Below are 18064 nucleotides of genomic sequence, written 5' to 3'. Positions count from 1 at the left end.
TGAGCTGCCAGGCGGGTACTAGATTTATTGGGGTGATCAGTTCAGACGTTATGTAAGTGCCTAATTGTGGGCTAGTACACCTGAAACTAGCATAATCGTGCAGGTTAGTGGTGAGGATTAAAGGAGATGAGGTAAGAGCACCAACCAAGTGCCGTTTACACAAGCAGGTTGTGAGCCAGGCGTGATGCTGAAAGTGTTCATAAAGTGCCCACTTTAGGGGCAGCCGCCATGTTGGCGTGTCACCGGACGGGTTTTCGATGTTCCCATCTGCCTACGTGATGGGCGGAGTAGTGGGTTAGAATGTGGAGCAGGGCTCCGGTGTCGGATGGGGTAAACGTTGGGCTTGCTTGTTGGTCTTGCACGTTTATTAATTACATGGCCCTCTGAACCTGTTTCCTCAGGTCTAAATTTTCAGTTGTTGTGAGGACTAGCACTGATGGTGTGGAGTGCCCCGCACTGTATGTGACACAGGAGGGGCCCCTGGAGACTCCATTCTCACCCACGTAGTCTTCGGTCTCCGATCACTGTGCCGTGGAATCACTGTTCGTGGGAGGAATGAACGAGGCAGCCGTCTCGTATGTGGGGGCATGGGCACCGAGACAGGATGATGACTCAGAAGGTTTCTTATAAGCCCTTACAAGTGGTATTTTTTTAACATTTCGTATTATATCTGAAGGTTAATTTAGTATGCAATATGGCAGCTATGTTACCATTCCCTGCCAGTTAGATGAATAACGTTATTGATTAATTTTATAAAGGAGAATACAAATTGGGTTTTAGCATATTGACTATTTAATAAGGTATAATAGATTAAAATAATTTATAATTTTTTATACTTGGGGAAATTAAAATATATTTCAAAACCTTCACTATGTCCTTAGTCACAATTAGAAAGGGAAAGAATGGTAATAAGCAGATACCTAATTGGATATGAAAAGTGTAGCTGTGGCAGGAAATATGAGGCTTTGTTTGTGTCCAAATCCACCATTTATTTGTAGCTTCAAAAACCAATTTCATGATAACATTAGTTACTCAGGGCCAAAGTAAGCCGTTCTAACAATCTTGAATGAATTGATTTCGTGTTCCTGTTATCTGTACTAACGGGTTATAAATCCATTCTAATTACGAGTAGTAAACAACACTTTGTTGGACTGCTTCAGTGAGCATAACGCCATTTAATGCAGCACAGCCTTGACACCTTTGAATTAAAAAACGACCCACCGTTAGCAAGACAGAAACGAGGTTGGTAATTGGCCACTGTAGGTTATGCGCTCACCTCAGATCGATGGGGCGTCCAGGGGAGTGTGTGCCCTGCGGAGCCTCGGCTGCGGGCCAGGCCAGTGTTCGGCTGGTAATTGCCGCATTTACACTCCCCTCCCTCACAGACTTGGGCCTTACTGGCTGTTGCAATGAAGCCAAATCTCATGGACGTGCACACTTGAAAAATTAACGACTTTGAAATGGGGGAAACCACTATTAGTCCCTAGAGTTAGGAGGTTCAGTGAAGCTGTTTAGATGTTTTCAGTTTGCTTTTCTTCTTGACCAAAGCGCCTAAGAATTACGTGTTGAGCTCAGCCAGAAATACTTAGATCTTGTCGAGCTGTTACTTTCTTTCAAAAAGCATTTGATTGACCCCCTTATTTTACAAATGACATATGGGCGGGCCACTTGCCCACTGCTTGTTTGTGACAGGGAGCAGGGGGCACAGCCAAGAGAAGAACTTGGGCTTCCTGATGTCCAATTTCTGTGCTCTTCTCCATGTCGGCTGCCCTCGATTTTTCGTTTTGTTTGCGGTTGGCATTTGCTGGGTTCGAACGTTATGGTAAGTAGAAAGTTAACAGCTTTTTTAGTGCATGAATGATTGAGGTGGAGACAGAATACTGTGTTACAGAAGTACTTGGTGGAAAAATGTGAAGTAAAAACACTGTGACTCGGAGCCCCTTTTCTCATAACCTCAAATGCAGTCTCTGACTATGTACCCAGACAGCTCACAACAAGTGTTTTTGACCTTTCAGAACAGAAGAGTCGATAACAGAAGATGACAAGAGGAGGTATGTTTGATATTGAAGTGGGCTTTCATTTGGATAATTGTGGCCACCTCTCGTGGATTTTACTTTAACTCGCAAATCTAATTTAACACCATAGCTACCAGTATAACATAGGTGCCACCCAGAAAAATTTCGGCACAGAGTGTGTGAGCTGGAAAAGAACTTGCCCAGGGTTCGGTATCTGTGCTTCTTTCAAGCAAGTTTGGTTTTCGTCTGGGGCACGTGGCCGGTGGCGGTTTTCATCTGTGGCCGGGAGTGTGCGGTGTGCGGTTCTCCCCGACTGGGCGACTTCCCTCCATTCTCTCAGCCGCCCGTCCTCCCGCTCCTCCTCTGCCTGCCTGCTCCCCGCTCTCATGACTCCCCAGCTCTGTCTCCGAATCTTATATTTAGACCTCCCTGTAGATGACAGGTGTTTTTGTGTGTCCATAGCATTGAATGTATCACTTTGGCCGCTCTGAATTCTTGATAACTGTCACCTGTCACTCCACTGTGTTTATTACTACACTAAATTATAGCATTCTGACTTCTTTTTTTTCTTATTGTCAGTAAAATATCTAAAATTCCTACCAACTGAATACAGCTTTCTTTGATATATATGTAGCTTCTTTTTAACAGGAAAAATTACATTTCCAAGGGCAATAACATTTTAAATTCTACTTTTGAAAAGTCATGCGTTATTTTAATAACTTGTTTGAAGTACTCCATGCTGCTCTTGCTTTCTTCAAACATGTGGCACCATGTGAGTTGGTCTGACTTTTTTTCTGTATTTTTTTTCTTTTCACAAAGAAACTATGGAGGAGTGTATGTCGGTCTCCCATCTGAAGCTGTCAATATGGTATCGAATCAAACAAAGACCGTTCGAAAAAGTAGGTAAAATCGCGAGATATTTATTTTCTCTGACCATCTATTTTAGGTTTGGTGAGAAGATGCGAAGTGTGTATTTCAGCTGGACTCCACCTCTATACGCTTGAGTGGCAGGGAGCCCGGTGTCTGTCTTTGTAATCATTGGTGGACACCGCCAGCCCTGCCCAGCTGGGAGTCATAAGTCAGCTTCTGTCTGTGGTTACCCTCCATGGGTATTTTTAATTTCACTAGTATCAGTAGTGATCGGGATGAAAATGAAAGCGAAGGCGTCAGTCAATTCATGGGGGAAACACAACCGTGAATTCCTGTCCTATACTATAAAGACGACTGACTGATGATCAGTGATTCGAGGAAGAGTAATGGCCTATTGTCTGATTAAATGAAGTGAGGCTCCCTTTTCTGAGTTTTCAGAGCAGTTTCGAGGGGGAATGAAGTCCTTTTGATGGCAGGCGCAACTGCAGCCATGCAGATGGCTCCTTGCATGAGTCAAGGTTAAGTGGGGGCTCTGGTAAAGAATGCTGACTTCCTAAGTACTGTGCAGTTGTCTTGTGTATAGGTTTAGAGAACTTTTCAGGCGGTAGTACATTAATTTGACATACTGTGGTTATTTGTTCCTCATTGTTATTTTCTACTTTATAATTTGAACTAGCAAATAATTTATGTTGTGATTGTTTGAGCTTTTATAAGAAACTAGAATATGCTCTTTATAATCTGATCACTTACCTTTCTTAATTTTCTTTTTAAGACTAGAAGACAAATACATGACTCAATAATCAAGAGGTACTGTATATCTTTCTAAATAATTGGATATATTTAGCCTTGATGATGAATGAACTGTAGATATTATTTTGCTATATTATTTCTAAGAAATCTTGGGACTTCAAGATTAGGAGGGGGTTTCGTCTTGTGGTTAAATCTGTGGAACTGAACGTATTTTATTGCAAAGAGGTCTTTAATGGTCAGATCGATTTTCTTTGCGGGTTTAAAAAACGTTGATTGTCTTGCAAATGCAGCTTAATTCATTTAAAAAGAGCAAGCCAAGTGTTTACCAAAAACAATGAGTTTTCACTGTTCATTGCCAAAAACTTTAAGAGTCTCAGACCTTGGAAATGACAGGGAGAGACTAGGAATTGGGAATTACATTAGGATCAACATGAAGTGTTTGGCCACAGCCAGGAGCCAGTGAAAGTACAAGGAGGAGCTGTATCGGTACCACGGCTCCAGTGGAGACAGGTGGTACCTCTGCCCCGTTACGCAGGAAGGAAGAGTAAACTCACAGGCCAGGTTTGCTGGTTGGAAAGCATAAACCATGTTCAGTGTGGACAGAAGAAAACCTTGTCTACATCATGTACTGTGAACCTGGGATCCTGGTGAAGAGCTTGGAGCTAGAGTTACAGTAAGATGAGCAAGAACAAGGACAGGAGATAATAGCTTTCATTTGTTAACTACACCCTGTCTCTAAAAGATGCTAAGCAGCCATCCGTATAGAATAAGAGCCTCAGCTCACCTGGTCCAGCAACACGTTGGTGCTTGGATCCCTACTGTCTCTCAGTCTTGCTGAATCACCTGTCGACTCCTTTGGACCCCCATTCATCATGGATGCTGTCTCCTGGAGACGTTAATCGTGGACTCCTGAGATAGCCCGTTCTCTTTAGGGAGCCATACAGCCTTGGATTTGAACTCAGGCGCTTTTGCTTAGGAGCTAGGCACATTGCTTTCCCTTGGTGGCCTTCATTTTTTAAATCTGTAAAATGGAACTAAGGCTTAACTCGAAGGGTGGTTGTTAGGATGAAGTATGAAATAAACAGTAGCTTCCGCTGTACTCATCATCCTCATTGCTATTATCATCTTCATTACGATGCTCTTTTTGTAACCAGCACCCAGCCACTGGCTGACCCAAAGCAAGAGTGATTTAACAGTGGACCAGCCTCTTGCTGAAGGACAGTACTGGAGCTGGTGTTTGGGATGGGGGAGGGGTCACAAAGTAAGCTCACAGGTGGAGACAAATAAGCTTTCCCACTGGGGTTTGGGGACATGGAAATTGGAGTCAGTTTCTTTCTGGGAAGAAACGTAACAGTCTCGGCCAGCAACTTCGGAGATGTTCCCATCAAGGCAGTGACATCATGGGGCTTGGTCCCCTGGTGCCCACAGTCATGTGAGGGTATTGAGTTTCTCTAGGAATTTGATCGAGATTTTCTTGTATTTTAAAAAAAAGATTTATTTATTTATTTTTAGAGAGAGGGGAAGGGAGGGAGAAAGAGAGGGAGAGAAGCATCAGTGTGCGGTTGCCTCTCATGTGCCCACCCCCCTCCACACTGGGGACCTGCCTGGCAAGCCAGCCATGTGCCCTGGACTGGGAATCGAACCATCAACCCTTTGGTTTGCAGGCTGGCACTCAGTCCACTGAGCCACATCAGCCAGGGCGATTTCTCATATTTTTAATAGAGTTCTAACCCTCCATGTTGGTTTCTCAGTTTCCTGCCAGTTTTCCCCCATTGTAGTAGTATTTTTGTTATTCACATCCAATCGTAAAGATAATGTAGTTGAAACAGAGCATATGTTACTGTTTACCTTCCTGAAAACAGGGTGCATTTCGAAACGCATGGGAATGGAGTGGAAAAACGTGCTCTAAAGATGGATATCGGAGACGGGGTAGCTCTGCTAACACAGGATTGTAGACCCATCCTTTACCTTCTCTCAGCTTCTCCGTGTTAGTTTTTTCATGGGAGACACAATAATTGCTAAATTTTGTATGTGCACCTAGAATTCCCAGATAACAGTTTAGCAAAATTGCTGGTGAGCCAGCCCATGCAACTTCAGACAGCTGGCGAGAACAGTTCCTTCCTGCTCTGGGCGGAAATGTATATTGTTTTGTTGCCATCCCTCTCTCTTTTCCATTTTCCCTATTTCTACACCATTGACTTGATCGTGCTCTTTCTCCTGACACCTCTGAGTTACCCACAAAGTTACTCTCCTTTGAGTTACAGCCTTTCTAAGTAGAGAGGCTGACCCTTTGCTTAGTTGTTATTTATCTGTAATACAGCTGAACTCATGGCCCTCCCTGCTGCCATTATTGGGCAGAAACCCCCACGTGAACGAAGAGGATCTTTTGGAGTGGAAGACATTTTTATGGAAAGGAGTGGAGACATCCTCTTTGGCCTGACCTGTAAAGTCTTCTTTGAAATAAAGCCACTGAACTCACTCAATGACCAACATTCAAACTTGTCTTGGTTACTTTTTGAAGCAAAGTGAGGAATGATTTCAGAATCTTTTAAAATTACTCATGTCACGACGCACATGTGTAGTTTCTTCTGCAGATGACTGCAGGGCGAGAGTTGTGCTCACTTAGACCTGTGGAGCACAGCCAGTCCAGAGGAGCTTAAGAGAATGGCTCTCAAAGGCCGGTGGACGGACCAGCTGCATGAGAACCTCCCCTGACATAGTGAGGATGGCTAGAGCCCACCCAGGAGAGTCTGCCCATGGAGGGAAGGGATGGGTTGTGGCCCAGCAGTCTGTCCCTTTCATTGGGGGATGATGACATGCAGCTAGGTTTGGGCATTATTTTATCGTGTTTTAAGTGTCCGTTTATAAGTCTCTTTTTCTACCTGACTTTGTCTTCTTTACATCAATCAGTGGTTGGCGCTGTGCATGAAGTCTTAAATAAATAGCAAGTGAATGCTGAATGTGTGCTTTACTTAAAATGAGTAAATGATTTCCAGGCTTAAAGCTGATGTATTTTTATTGAAGTTGTACTTTTCCAAGCTTGCTAAGTATTTCCCCTTTGTCTGTTATCTTCATAGCTTGCTCATCAAGATTTAGAAGGCGTTCCGCTCCATGGGGTGTTGTAATGTGCACAGACATTTCCAAGGAGAGTTTAAACAATCACTCGCTCCCCCCCCACCTCCTTAAAACGTTTAAGTCGGTAGTTCAGACCATGGGTGCACATCGAGCGACGTGGTACCAGAAGGGACTCGGTTAAACAGGACACCCGGGTATGGAGCTTTCTGTGGCCCACCTTCGGGGACCAGCTAGCAGATGCCGCCGCCCAGCCAGCCCGCTCTGCGCCAGCAGCGTGTCTACCCCGCCATTCCACGCCGTTCACGACGATGGTGTCTTTTCACTGATACTTTTTTGATAGTTTTTATATAACGAAATCCTCACTCTATTTGTAACTTAAGAAGGCACTATAAATGAATAGTCTGAAGTCATCTGTTTGCCTGTGATCTGTCACTGTTTCTCCTTCACGTTAATTTTCAGCTGCAGCATTGTTAAATTGATTCTTACTGTGATCTCTTGCCCCTTTTTACTGGTTGGTTTTCAGCTTTATTTAAGTGTCAGAAATTTTCCTTTATTAGGGACAGGGTATGACATTGCCGTAGTTTGAGAGGAACCGCCGAAGCTGGTGTGTCGTGGACACATTCCGACCAGCTTCCTGTTCTCTTCAATCCGAGGCTCTGTGACTGCAGACCCTTCCCAGGCGTCAAGTCTCCCATTCTGCCCCCGAGTGATCACAGCATCTCATCGCCTTCCTTCTGTCCTGTTTCATGGACTTGTGACTGATGCTCAGTGGGATATTGGGGGAGTTTTTCACCTGATAATGACCATGTGTATCCATGTACTATTGCCATGTGAGTTACTCAATTTACCAACGTATTTCAATAATTAAAACATTTTTATCTCTCTTTACTTGGTTCTCTTAATTATTTTCCAAAAGAACACTTTCAAGGAAGTCATGCATGTCATTGTCATGTATCAATGCAGTATATCAATATGTAAAGATAATGTATAAGCAAATTACCATGATAAACCAAAATTTTTTCATACAAAAAGCATTATCTTATATATTTGGTCCATACAACAACCATAGGGACATCAAAATGATAAAAAAAATCATCGAAGGTAGGAATCACTAAGAGCCCTGGCTGGTGTGGCCCAGTGGAGTGAGTACCAGCTTGTGAACCAAAGGGTCGCCGGTTTGATTCCCAGTCAGGGCACATGCCTGCCTAAAGCCGGGCCAGGTCCCCCGTGGGGAAGCTGTGAGAGGCAACTGTACATTGATGTTTCTTCCCCTCTCTTCTTCCTTGCCTTCCCCTTTCTCTACAAAAATAAATAAAATCTTTTATTAAAAAGAATCTTTTATAAAATAAAATCTTTTATAAAAAAGAATCACTGAGAATTGGCTGTGATAAACACATGCCTGTCTCACATCCACAAGCCCATAGTGGTATTTAAGTGGACTATCAGCAGCTTGTCCTGTTAGATGTGTTAGGGAGAGTCACTCTTGGAAAACTTTTAATTTTAACACAATTTTAGATTTACAGGCAAGTACAAAGGTAGTACAGAGTTGTATACCCTTCAGCCAGCTTCTCCTTACATAAACATAGTACATTTGTCAAAACTAAGAAATTGAATGTTAGTGCAGTGCTATAAACTAAACTATTGTCTTTACTTGGATTCTGTTCGTTTTTTCATCAATGTCCTTTTTGTGTTTCAGATCCAATCCGAGATTCCACTGCACTCTGTTACGTTGGTAGGCCTATTTCCTTAGTCTCTTCTTCCTGGTGTTTTTTCAGTCTTTCCTTGTTTTCCATGATTGTGACACTTTTGAAGCCTACCAGTTGATATTTGGAGGTATTTTCCCTCAATTTGGATTTGTCTGATGTTTTCTTATGATTAGGCCGGGGTTATAGATTTTTGGAAAGGATATCCTCATCCCATTGTATCTTAATATCTCATGACTGTTACTGGTGACATTGACCATGGCCCCTCAGTAGGGGGTGTTCGCCATGTTTCCCCATGGTCAGGTCTCCAGTTTTCTTTCCCACCCTCTATTTATTCCTCACGGGTGAGTCACAGTTTTGGACCACACTCAAAGAAGAAGAGAATTAAGGACTACCTCCTGAAGGAAAGAGTATTGAGGAATTTTTGGACATTTGTTAAAGGCAACACAGTAATAAGTATTTTCGGGGAGGTACTTTGAGACCCTGCCAACAAACACCCTGTTTCTCTTCAAGGTTTGCCCGCTGAATGAGCCCCCGTCCTCAGTATTGCCTGCAGTGTTATCACCCCCGGACTGTCTGGGGCGGTGTGCCTTTTCCTCTGTTCTTCACTGCTGTTACTTGGGATTCTTCTCCAAGGAGTGTTCATTTGTTCCTGACCCCTGTTTATTTATGTATCCAATCATTGATTTCTATCCGTATGGACTCACAGGTATTCATTTTGTTTTTTAGGTTATAATCCAATCATCGTTTTATCACCATTTTTTTTTTTCTGTGCAAATTGTTTGCACTTTGACCATGGGCGATTTTTCCAGGTTACTTCCTGACAAACCCCATCCTTTCCCTGCCCCTCCCCCATTTACACTGACTTTTAATAGCAAGCAGGCCTGCGAAATAAAGTTCCAGTTCCGAAGTTAGTTGAAACTTCCCTAAAACTTGACCGCATTTCATTCTCTTCCATGTTATGATAAGCCTTAATGTTTTCCTTCACCCAGACATTATTTAAATTTAGAACCTACTGTGTATTATACGCTAATCACGCTTTCCGCCCACCAACCTGTGTCCTAAAACTAATGCTTGTGACCTTTATTGGGTACTGAGGACTCTGGAGTGAGAGACTAAGAGCAGAGATTTTTCAAAAGAAAAGGGAGTCTTAAAAATGCCTAAATTTTAAGTTAATAACTTTTCAAGCAATGTTGGTTATTTTCAAGAATATTATTAAAAATAGGTAAGAGAGGGATGAATTTTAGAGACTTTCTGATGAACAAAATTATCTTATTAGAAAAGGTTTTCTTAAGAAACCTGAGCCAGGAGACATTTATTCTTAGACGAGTTAAAAGACGCGCCTAGAATTTAGTTTTGGGGAAACCCTCTGAATCCCCGGAATGTGGAAATCTGGTTTCGGCAAGTACGACCAACTTCTGGGGCTTTACAATGAAAGATGGCTCTGCCCAGCCAACTGAGAGTGTTTGCAGAAGTGATCTGGAGTAGGCTCCAGAGAGGGTGGGGGGCAGAAGATCAAAGGCGCTAAGTCAGTACTGTGGGGAATCGCCTCTCTGAGCTGCTGAGCTGGTAAGAGCTTGAAGAGGGAGATCAAACAGGCTCACTTTGGGAAATGGGAGCTTTGTGTAGTTGTACTGTAGCCATGCCTGGGGTAATGCTTTCAGGGAGCGAAAAAGGGAGGTAAGGAACTCATTCCCAGGAAGGTAGTTTACATCTTATTTCTCATGTAATGTACATGAGAAACTCTAACAGTGCAGAATGGTGTGCTTTTCACAGACTGTTCTGATACCCAGCTCTGATTTTCAGTCATTTATCAACCATGGCCAGTTGAGCTCCTGCTGTGCCCAGTGGGCACTAACTATGGAGGGCATGGCTGAAAGACCCTGCATTCGCAGCTCTTTGGAATAGCAGGGGTAGCCTGGAATGAACACAGCACTGCCCAGAGTTGGCGCGGATTACTTTGGAAGCATCAACGGGCGCCTCCGTCAGACTGGCGGGTTAGGAAAGACCCCTGCTGCAGTCTCCTACAGAGTCAAAGGAGAATGGAGTAAGCTGGCTTTAGGCAGGAGGAGCAAAGCTTTGGGCTGAGAACTGCAGGTGCAAAGACAGAGGCCTGGGGGCCCGTGAAGCGTCCTGGGAACCGCTTAGAAATTCGTCCAGGCTGGGTGGAAGTGGGGGCATGGGGTGACAGGTGAGCTCCTGGGGAGTTCCAGGGGCCGTGCTGGCCTGCAGTCTGTGGGAAGCCATTGGGAGTGAAGCAGTCATGGAGCCTACCTGCTGGGTCTCCCCAGGTACCCACCTGCTGGGGGCCATCGGAACGTTTGCTCCCCTGGTCCCTCCTAACTCTGGTTGGCGGGTGTTTGTAGGAGGCGTGGGGAATGCAGCCCTGTTCTGTGCGGGTGGGGCTTTCCCGGTTCATCTATGGCGCACATTCCTGGGGTTTTCAGACAGCGCCCTCTGTGGAAGGTTTGGGAAACAACCAAGAGCGAGGGCGGAGGTGAGTGATACCGCTCGTCTCCCCCAGGACAGCACACCTTTGGGATGGGCAGAGCTGGTGGTTCTCTCCAAAGCACAGAAACCAGAACAGAGAGTCAGGGAAAATGGAAACAGCAGGCTTTTGTTCCAAACGAAACATTCCTCCAGGAACAGGAGAAGCATTCCGATAGCGCAGGGCCATGCCTTTCCCGGCAGCAGGTAGAACCGGCTGCTGCGAAATCAGATTTTCTGTAATGTCAAGGACGTCCTGTGGCTTCACCTATTTCTCCCATTTCTCTGTCCACAAAAACCACTCCATTAAATGAAGACAAACTTTTTTATCCGCTGGAGTCTAACAGTCAGATAATTTAGCGCTCAATTACATGTTTCAACATATTCTCTAAATGTTTAATATTGAAGTACTGTGGACTCCTTAGGAGGCAGGAGCCTTACATATTCTTTTCCATTCTTAGAATTGGGTCCCAGGGACCCACTGTATGGTGTGGCCTTAGTTGGTATGAAGACAAATGTGCAACTCTCCCAGAGTGGGACAAACTTCTGTGGTAGTCGGTATCTCCTCTAGAGCGGAAATATCTTTGGGACAATTTTTAAGGCCTTTGGCAAGTCATTTGAGTTTTGTTCACCTTGGGAGTTTTTAATGAATGAGACAAAATCTAATTCTCTTCTAAGATTGTTAGCAGAAACCATCCATTCATTGACACATTGATCCAACACTTATTTCCTGAGTGCCTGCTTGCTGTGTTAGGCCTTGGAGATGTAGTAGTGAACAGAGCAGAAAAAAGTCCTTGACCTTGTGGGGCTTTCGTTTCGCAGAGGGGAGACACGCTAAACAAATGGTATGTATGTAGTTGTCAAGGTAACAAGTTCTAGGGGGAAACTATACCAGAGAAGTGAAAATAGAGAGCTAGTTGGGAAAGTGGATAGTACAATTTCAGTCCTGAAAAGGATGATCAGGGAATTACTCACCGAATAGATGATATTCGGAGGTGAAGGAGCAGACGGAGAATAGCTCGCTACCCACGAGGGCATCCCTCGGAAGGACATTTTAAGGAGCAGGGACAAGTTAAAAAGCCTCATGCAGGAGTGTTTGTGGCATATTTGAAGAAGAGCAAAGAACTCAGCGTGGCTGGACACAGGTTACAAATGGGAGAGGAACAGACCAGGCCAGAGGTGTGCCGGGGCCGGGGTGGTATTCTGGATGCAGATTAGGTTTGTTGTTGACTGGTGGCTTTTCAATTTATTTATTTATGTATTTAAAAATACATATTTAAGGTATATAAACAGCATGATGATTTGACACACATATACATAGTGAAATGATGACTATAGTCAAGCTCATGAACACATCACCTCACATAGTTACTTTTTGCGTGTGTGGCAGGATCTCTTGAAGTCCACTCTAGATATCATACAGTTTTTATCTTCCTGTCTGGTTATCAGATGATTAGATACTTCAACTGTGAGATGCTTCTTTTTTTTTTTATATTTTATTTATTTATCTTTAGAGGGGAAGGGAAGGAGAGAGGTAGAGAAACATCAATGTATGGTTGCTTTTCAAGCGTCCCCTGCGGGAATGGCTCAGGGAACTGGTCAAAGGCATGTGCCCTGGGGGTCGGCCCGTCGGCTGAGAGTCTGAACCTCAAAGTGGAGACATAGAACAGGATGTCAGGAGGGAGGCGATAGCTAAAGATATATAGATATAATATATGAATATAATGATATATAATCTTATATATAATATATAAACAAATGTACATATAATATATATATATTTAGATACTTTATAATCTATATAAAGTATCTAATCATCTGATAACCAGACAGGAAGATAAATACTGTATGATATCACTTATGTGTGGAATCTTAAAAAAAAAAATCAAACTCATAGGAGTGGAGTGGAATGGTGGTTTCCAGGGGCTGGGACAGTGCGGGGCGGGGGGGCGATGGGAATCATATGTTCAGCATATAACTATAGTCAATAATACTGCATTGATGACTGGAAATCGCTAATAGAGTAGACTTCAAGGGATCTTGCCACACACACAAAAAGTAACTGTGTGTAGGTGGTATTCATGGCTGCAGAGTGGCGGGACTGCCAGCACAGTGCGTAGATGGAGGAGAGATTGCAGGGGGCTGAGTCCTGGCCGTTCAGCCTGGAGTCCAGAAAACGAGGAAGGACCAGTGAAGGAGAGTGAAAAGGAGTAGCCAGGGAGCAGCTAGACAGAGAGGAAGGAAGGCCCGGAATGTTTGTTGTCCTGAAATGCACACGAGAGCCCTGAATGAGGGGCTGTATTAGAAGTGCCACGCAGTAGGAAATGGGCCGCATAACCGAATTCTCACAAGCACAGATTACCATGTAAACAAAGCCGAATAGAATAGAGCAGAGTCTAGAGATACTGATGTTGCTTTAGGCAGATGGGGTGGTACATTGAGAAGGAGGGACCGAAGGAGGTTGTGTCCTGAGGGAAGAAACTATTTTCCCACCTATCTTTGATGTTTATTACATGGGGATTTGGGGGGGCAGAGACCCCTCCCTTCCCCTCTATCTCATCCAACGGCTCTTGCTGGGTGTCCTCTTCTTTTTCTCCAAAGGCATAAAGACATTTATGGAACCTTAGTCCAGAGTACTGTCTTCTTGGAATACGTCTCCATTTCTGCCCATCTGACTTGCAAGCTCTTTTTCATGTTAAAGCTGAGTTCCCATTTCTCCAGGTGGAATCTCTCACTCCCTCTCCTGCACTCCTCCACCCCTGGGCTCTAACGCAGCACTTAACACATTGTTTTTCAAATTCAGGCTCATCCAGTTGCTCCAAATATATTCTGAGTTATCCACTTCTTGCCCCCATTCCAGACCAAGCTACCATGCACCTGGTGCCCGGACCAACTCTATGACCTTTTCACACAGAATAAGTGTGAGTGCACGGTGCTACAGTGGCGTGGTGGGTCCTTGTCTCTCATCGTTCAGGGACCATCAGGCCCGGTGCGCCCTGACCCCTGGCAACAGTGCAGTGTCTGGCTCAAAGGAGGGAGCAATAAAGGTTTAGTGAATGTTGATGGAGTGAAGCCCTTGCATTTGCTTGTCAGTTTATCAGACACTTTGCATATATAATATTTAATTCTCACAACAATATTATATACTTCAAGGTAGTAAGAAAATAGAAAAGTAGTTTGGATTAATTTCTTCCTTAGCAATCTGCATCGAATATGTGATAAAACTTTGTGTTTAATATTAAAAAAAAAAATTCTATGGGCTAGTGTCAAAATGCGTGTGTCTACTCCCCCCTAGTGGAATTAGCTTTAATAGCTTCATTTTCCCTTTAACGCCAGTGGGAATAATCCTTATTTTACTTTAAAAAATATATTCATGAAATCCAGGATTCTTCAGCAGTGCCTTCACAATAGCAGGGAGTTTGTATCCTGCCTTATTACATTAGAAGTATTATTATTATTACACACACTTATTACCTGTGCACCTTGAACAGTTTACTTCTCTGTCTCTCAGTTTCCTAATTTGTCAAGCAGAGACACTAGCAATGGGGTCTTTGCAAATGTAATGAATTTACACGAGGTCATGCAGAACTAAGTGAGTCCCAAGTCGAATACCTTTGATGTCTTCCTTACGAGCAGAGAACACAGACTCGGGGGCACACAGGGAGAAGGCGGTGTGAAGACAGAGGCAGAGCTTGGAGTGATGCAGTTACAAGGGAAGGGATGCCAAGGACTGCCAGAAGGCATGAGAGTCTGGCAGAGGCAAGAAGGGTTTCTTCCCCAAAACCTTCAGAAGAAGTACAGCCTTGCTGACACCTTGATTGTGCATGTCCGGCCTCCAGCGCTGTGAGAGAATAAATTCTCTCACGGTGGTTTATTGCAGCAGCCACAGGAAACTGATACACCGAGGAGCACATGGCTTTCTGTTTGCAAGAAAGAGGGTTTGTGGGTGCATCACAAACCCTGAGTAGATGGACCTGCCCACCCAGCCTATGACATGCTTCCCCTGCATGGCCAGGCTGGATCCTGAGGAAGAAGGAGATGAGCTGAGCACAGGACCTTTTCTGAAGCACACCAATCAGAGGACAAAGACTGGAGGTTGTGTGTAGCCTCGAGTCCCTCCCACAGGAAACACGAGGACTGGAGGGCAAGGGTTCCTACCTAAGAGTGGACCTCCCCACTCCCGTGCCAATTTTTCTGTTGGCACAAAGTTTTCCTAAAACTATTTGAATCAGTTCCCAACATTGAAAAGTTGGGAGATTTCATATAAAATCCAGATTTCAGGCTTTTCTTTGAAAATGGAAAATGTAGCTGCCCTGGGCCACATGCTCACAGAGCTGTGCCTCCTTCAGATGATGCACTGGTTCAAGTCTGAGCTCTGTCACTTCCCAAATGTGTGCTCTGGGGCAATTGACTTAATTTCCCTGCACCTCAGTTTCCTCATTTGTAAAATGGGAGTAATGATAGAACCTATGTTATGGGGATGTTGGGAGAATTCGATAATGTAATCGTGTGAGTCTTTTTGAACATACACAAGACACGTAAGTGTCCAATAGGTGGGAGCAATTGTTACCATTTGAAAAGCAAAGCTGGGCAACGTAAGAGGAAACCTGGCAGAGGGAGCCAGCCTCTGGCTTCAAGCATGCTCTGTCTGGCTTTAGCACTGCCCTCCGATTCACCGGTTTTCAGAAAAATATTTTACTAAGCCAGCTTCCAAGATTCCCCCTTCTGGAGGAAGGAGTCCAATAGCAGATTTGAGAATTGGAGGTCTAATTAAGGTGGTTTTCCCTCCTGCCCACAATTTGATTTCTTTCTGGAAGGGAGGTCGCAGGGACGCAGGAAACTCTGGATCCCATCCAAATACTTTGATGTCTGGGTTTTAAAATAGCTGTGATCTTAGCTGGCTTTGCAGACTTCCTAGTGGCCCCCGAAGGACGGTTTCTCCTGTGACCGATCGCTCCTCCTGGGCAGCCCAGAATGATGGATGATGCAGAAGGAACCAATTGACTCCAGGTAACCTGCTTCTAGGTAGAGGTGAGAGACCAGATGTAATTGAGGAGGCGGGATGATGGGGGTTATTTATTTATTTTTTAAATGAAGAACATACAAACGTCTGTGAGAAAGAATATCCAGAAAGAAGGTCATTGGCTTCTGAAATGATTATAAGGAAATCAACTCTAGCCAGTCTTTGTAAAAAAGTGAGTTTATTTGAAAAGATACTGAAGTATTTTTAGAGACTCCTACCCATCCCCCACCCTGCAGGACAGCAAGACCTGCTCAGGGACTAGAACCAGGCACTGGAAAGTTTCAGTTCTATTCAATGCCATCTGTTATTCCCGGTAGTTATGGTTTGAATTGTGTCCCACAAAAGAGACGGGTTGAAGTCCTAACCCCCAGTACCTCAGAATGTGGCCTTGCTTATTTAGAAATAGGGGTAATCAAGTTAAAATGAGGTCACTACGGTGGGTCTTAATCCAGTATGACCGGTGTCCTCGTAAAAAGAGGAAATTCAGGCCCAGGCACAGAGGGAGGGCATCTGTACGAAGGGAAGACTGGGTGCATCTGTGAGCCCAGGACGGCCGGCCAACCACCAAGGGCCAGGAAGAGGCATGGGCTCGTCCTTCCCCAAAGGCCTGAGAAGTAGCATGGCCTTGACCTCAGCCTTGCAGCCTCCATGCCTGTCAGACAGTAGGTTCCTCCCAGTTGCGGCGCTGTGTGAAGGCGACCCTGGCAAACTAATGTGACGCTCTAGTTCCAACTGTTTTATTTATTATAGATTTCTAGTATTTATAAATACCTGCTCACATTCATCCCAGGGAGGATATTTTTAAGGCAGGAAACACTGAGTCCAAAGTTAATAATGCTGAAGATTATAGTCTAGGATATCATTTAAAAAATTAACTTTAATTATTTAGAAAAGGCATTGAAATACGCTCTTGAAAAGGGGACATTTTACTGCACGTTCATTATACCTCAATAAAACTGATTAAAAAGAACTGTGCAAACAACACAGACTCAAATGTATTATATACCACAATGTAGCAAGTGGGGAACACCCACCCCTGTTTTGCTTTTGTTGCGGTTTATGCACACTTTGGCCCAGAGCTCTGCATATAGTTAAAATTCTTGTGGAAGTCTCGCTGACTTGTGGGGCTGGGGTGTTACACTAATATTTAGAAATAATTTAGGCCAGCACTCAGCTACTTGCTTAAAACTGCAAATGTATACATTCTTATAACACATGTGCTGGCCATTCTCAAGTACGAGCTGGTGAGGCTCTGTCGTAACTTCATAGATCAGCTGGGTAGTAACAGCAGAACATAAAACATGCTGAGTTGTGACAATATAATTTCATAGATCATTTATGTATTTAAGTTTTTGTTACAGTTCTGGCTTTAGTAAGCAGAATTGTTTCAATATGGCAATGCGGGGCTCATCCTAGCCAGGCCTAGAGGAACCGCTGAAATTTCCTTCAAGTCATTGGAAGGCTACATTTTGGACTCAACATTCAAAACAAAATAAATCAGGTAGTTTTGAAGTGCTTTGTGAATATCTGATAGAATGGGAATGGAGATGTCTGATAATTAATTACACATGTTGTTGGATGTTTCAAGATATATTTGAACAGTGCGCTGATTTTTCAAATGAAGGAAAATTTATTTATTTACTTTTTTCAAGGTTTTGAAAATGTATTTTATTGATTATGTTATTATAGTTGTTCCTTTTCCCCCCTTCATTTCCCTCCACCCTGCTCACCCTCTCCCTCCCACATTCCCCCCCTTTAGTTCATGTCCATGTGTCTCAAGTTCTTTAGCTATTACATTTCCCACACTATTCTTGCCCCTGTCTATTTTCTGCCTGCTATCTATGCTACTTATTCTCTGTACCTTTCCACCCCCTCCTCTTCCCACTCCCCTGTTGCTAACCTTCCATGTGATCTCCATTTCTATGTTTCACTCCTGATCTAGCTGTCCTCTTAGTTTGCTTTTGTTTTAGGTGTGGTTGTTAATAACTGTGAGTTTGCTGTCCTTTCACTGTTCATCTTTTTTATCTTCTTTTTCTTAGGTAAGTCCCTTTAACATTTCATGTAATAAGGGCTTGGTGATGATGAACTCCTTTAACTTGACCTTATCTGAGAAGCATTTTATCTGTCCTTCCATTCTAAAT

The 18064-nt window shown here is 43.8% G+C and overlaps 1 protein-coding gene across 4 annotated transcripts in view; it reads left to right on the top strand.

Annotated features, from left to right (window-relative positions):
* CUNH12orf75 (chromosome unknown C12orf75 homolog) overlaps positions 1-9345 on the top strand; it is a 37463-nt gene extending 28118 nt beyond the window's left edge. The window contains exons 3-7 of one of the 4 annotated variants that reach the window (XR_008391018.1): positions 2016-2051; positions 2835-2914; positions 3658-3692; positions 8407-8442; positions 8927-9345. Coding sequence is in view for 3 of the 4 variants with exons in the window: in XM_037160739.2 (XP_037016634.1) it covers positions 2016-2051; positions 2835-2914; positions 3658-3662 (121 nt within the window). In the remaining variant the exon portion in view is untranslated. Of the gene's footprint in view, positions 1-2015; positions 2052-2834; positions 2915-3657; positions 3693-5955; positions 6119-6712; positions 7599-8406 lie in introns of those variants that run through there. The other 3 variants (XM_037160739.2, XM_037160737.2, XM_037160738.2) reach the window with 3 other exon arrangements.
* The last annotated feature ends 8719 nt before the right edge of the window (positions 9346-18064 follow it).

This window comes from Artibeus jamaicensis, unplaced genomic scaffold, assembly GCF_021234435.1.
Source record: "Artibeus jamaicensis isolate MK-2021 breed Jamaican fruit bat unplaced genomic scaffold, CSHL_Jam_final contig_233, whole genome shotgun sequence".
In the NCBI taxonomy this organism is placed as follows: Eukaryota; Metazoa; Chordata; class Mammalia; order Chiroptera; family Phyllostomidae; genus Artibeus; species Artibeus jamaicensis.
Note: the sequence above shows the minus strand (reverse complement) of the source record. Positions and strands in the feature narration are given on the sequence as shown.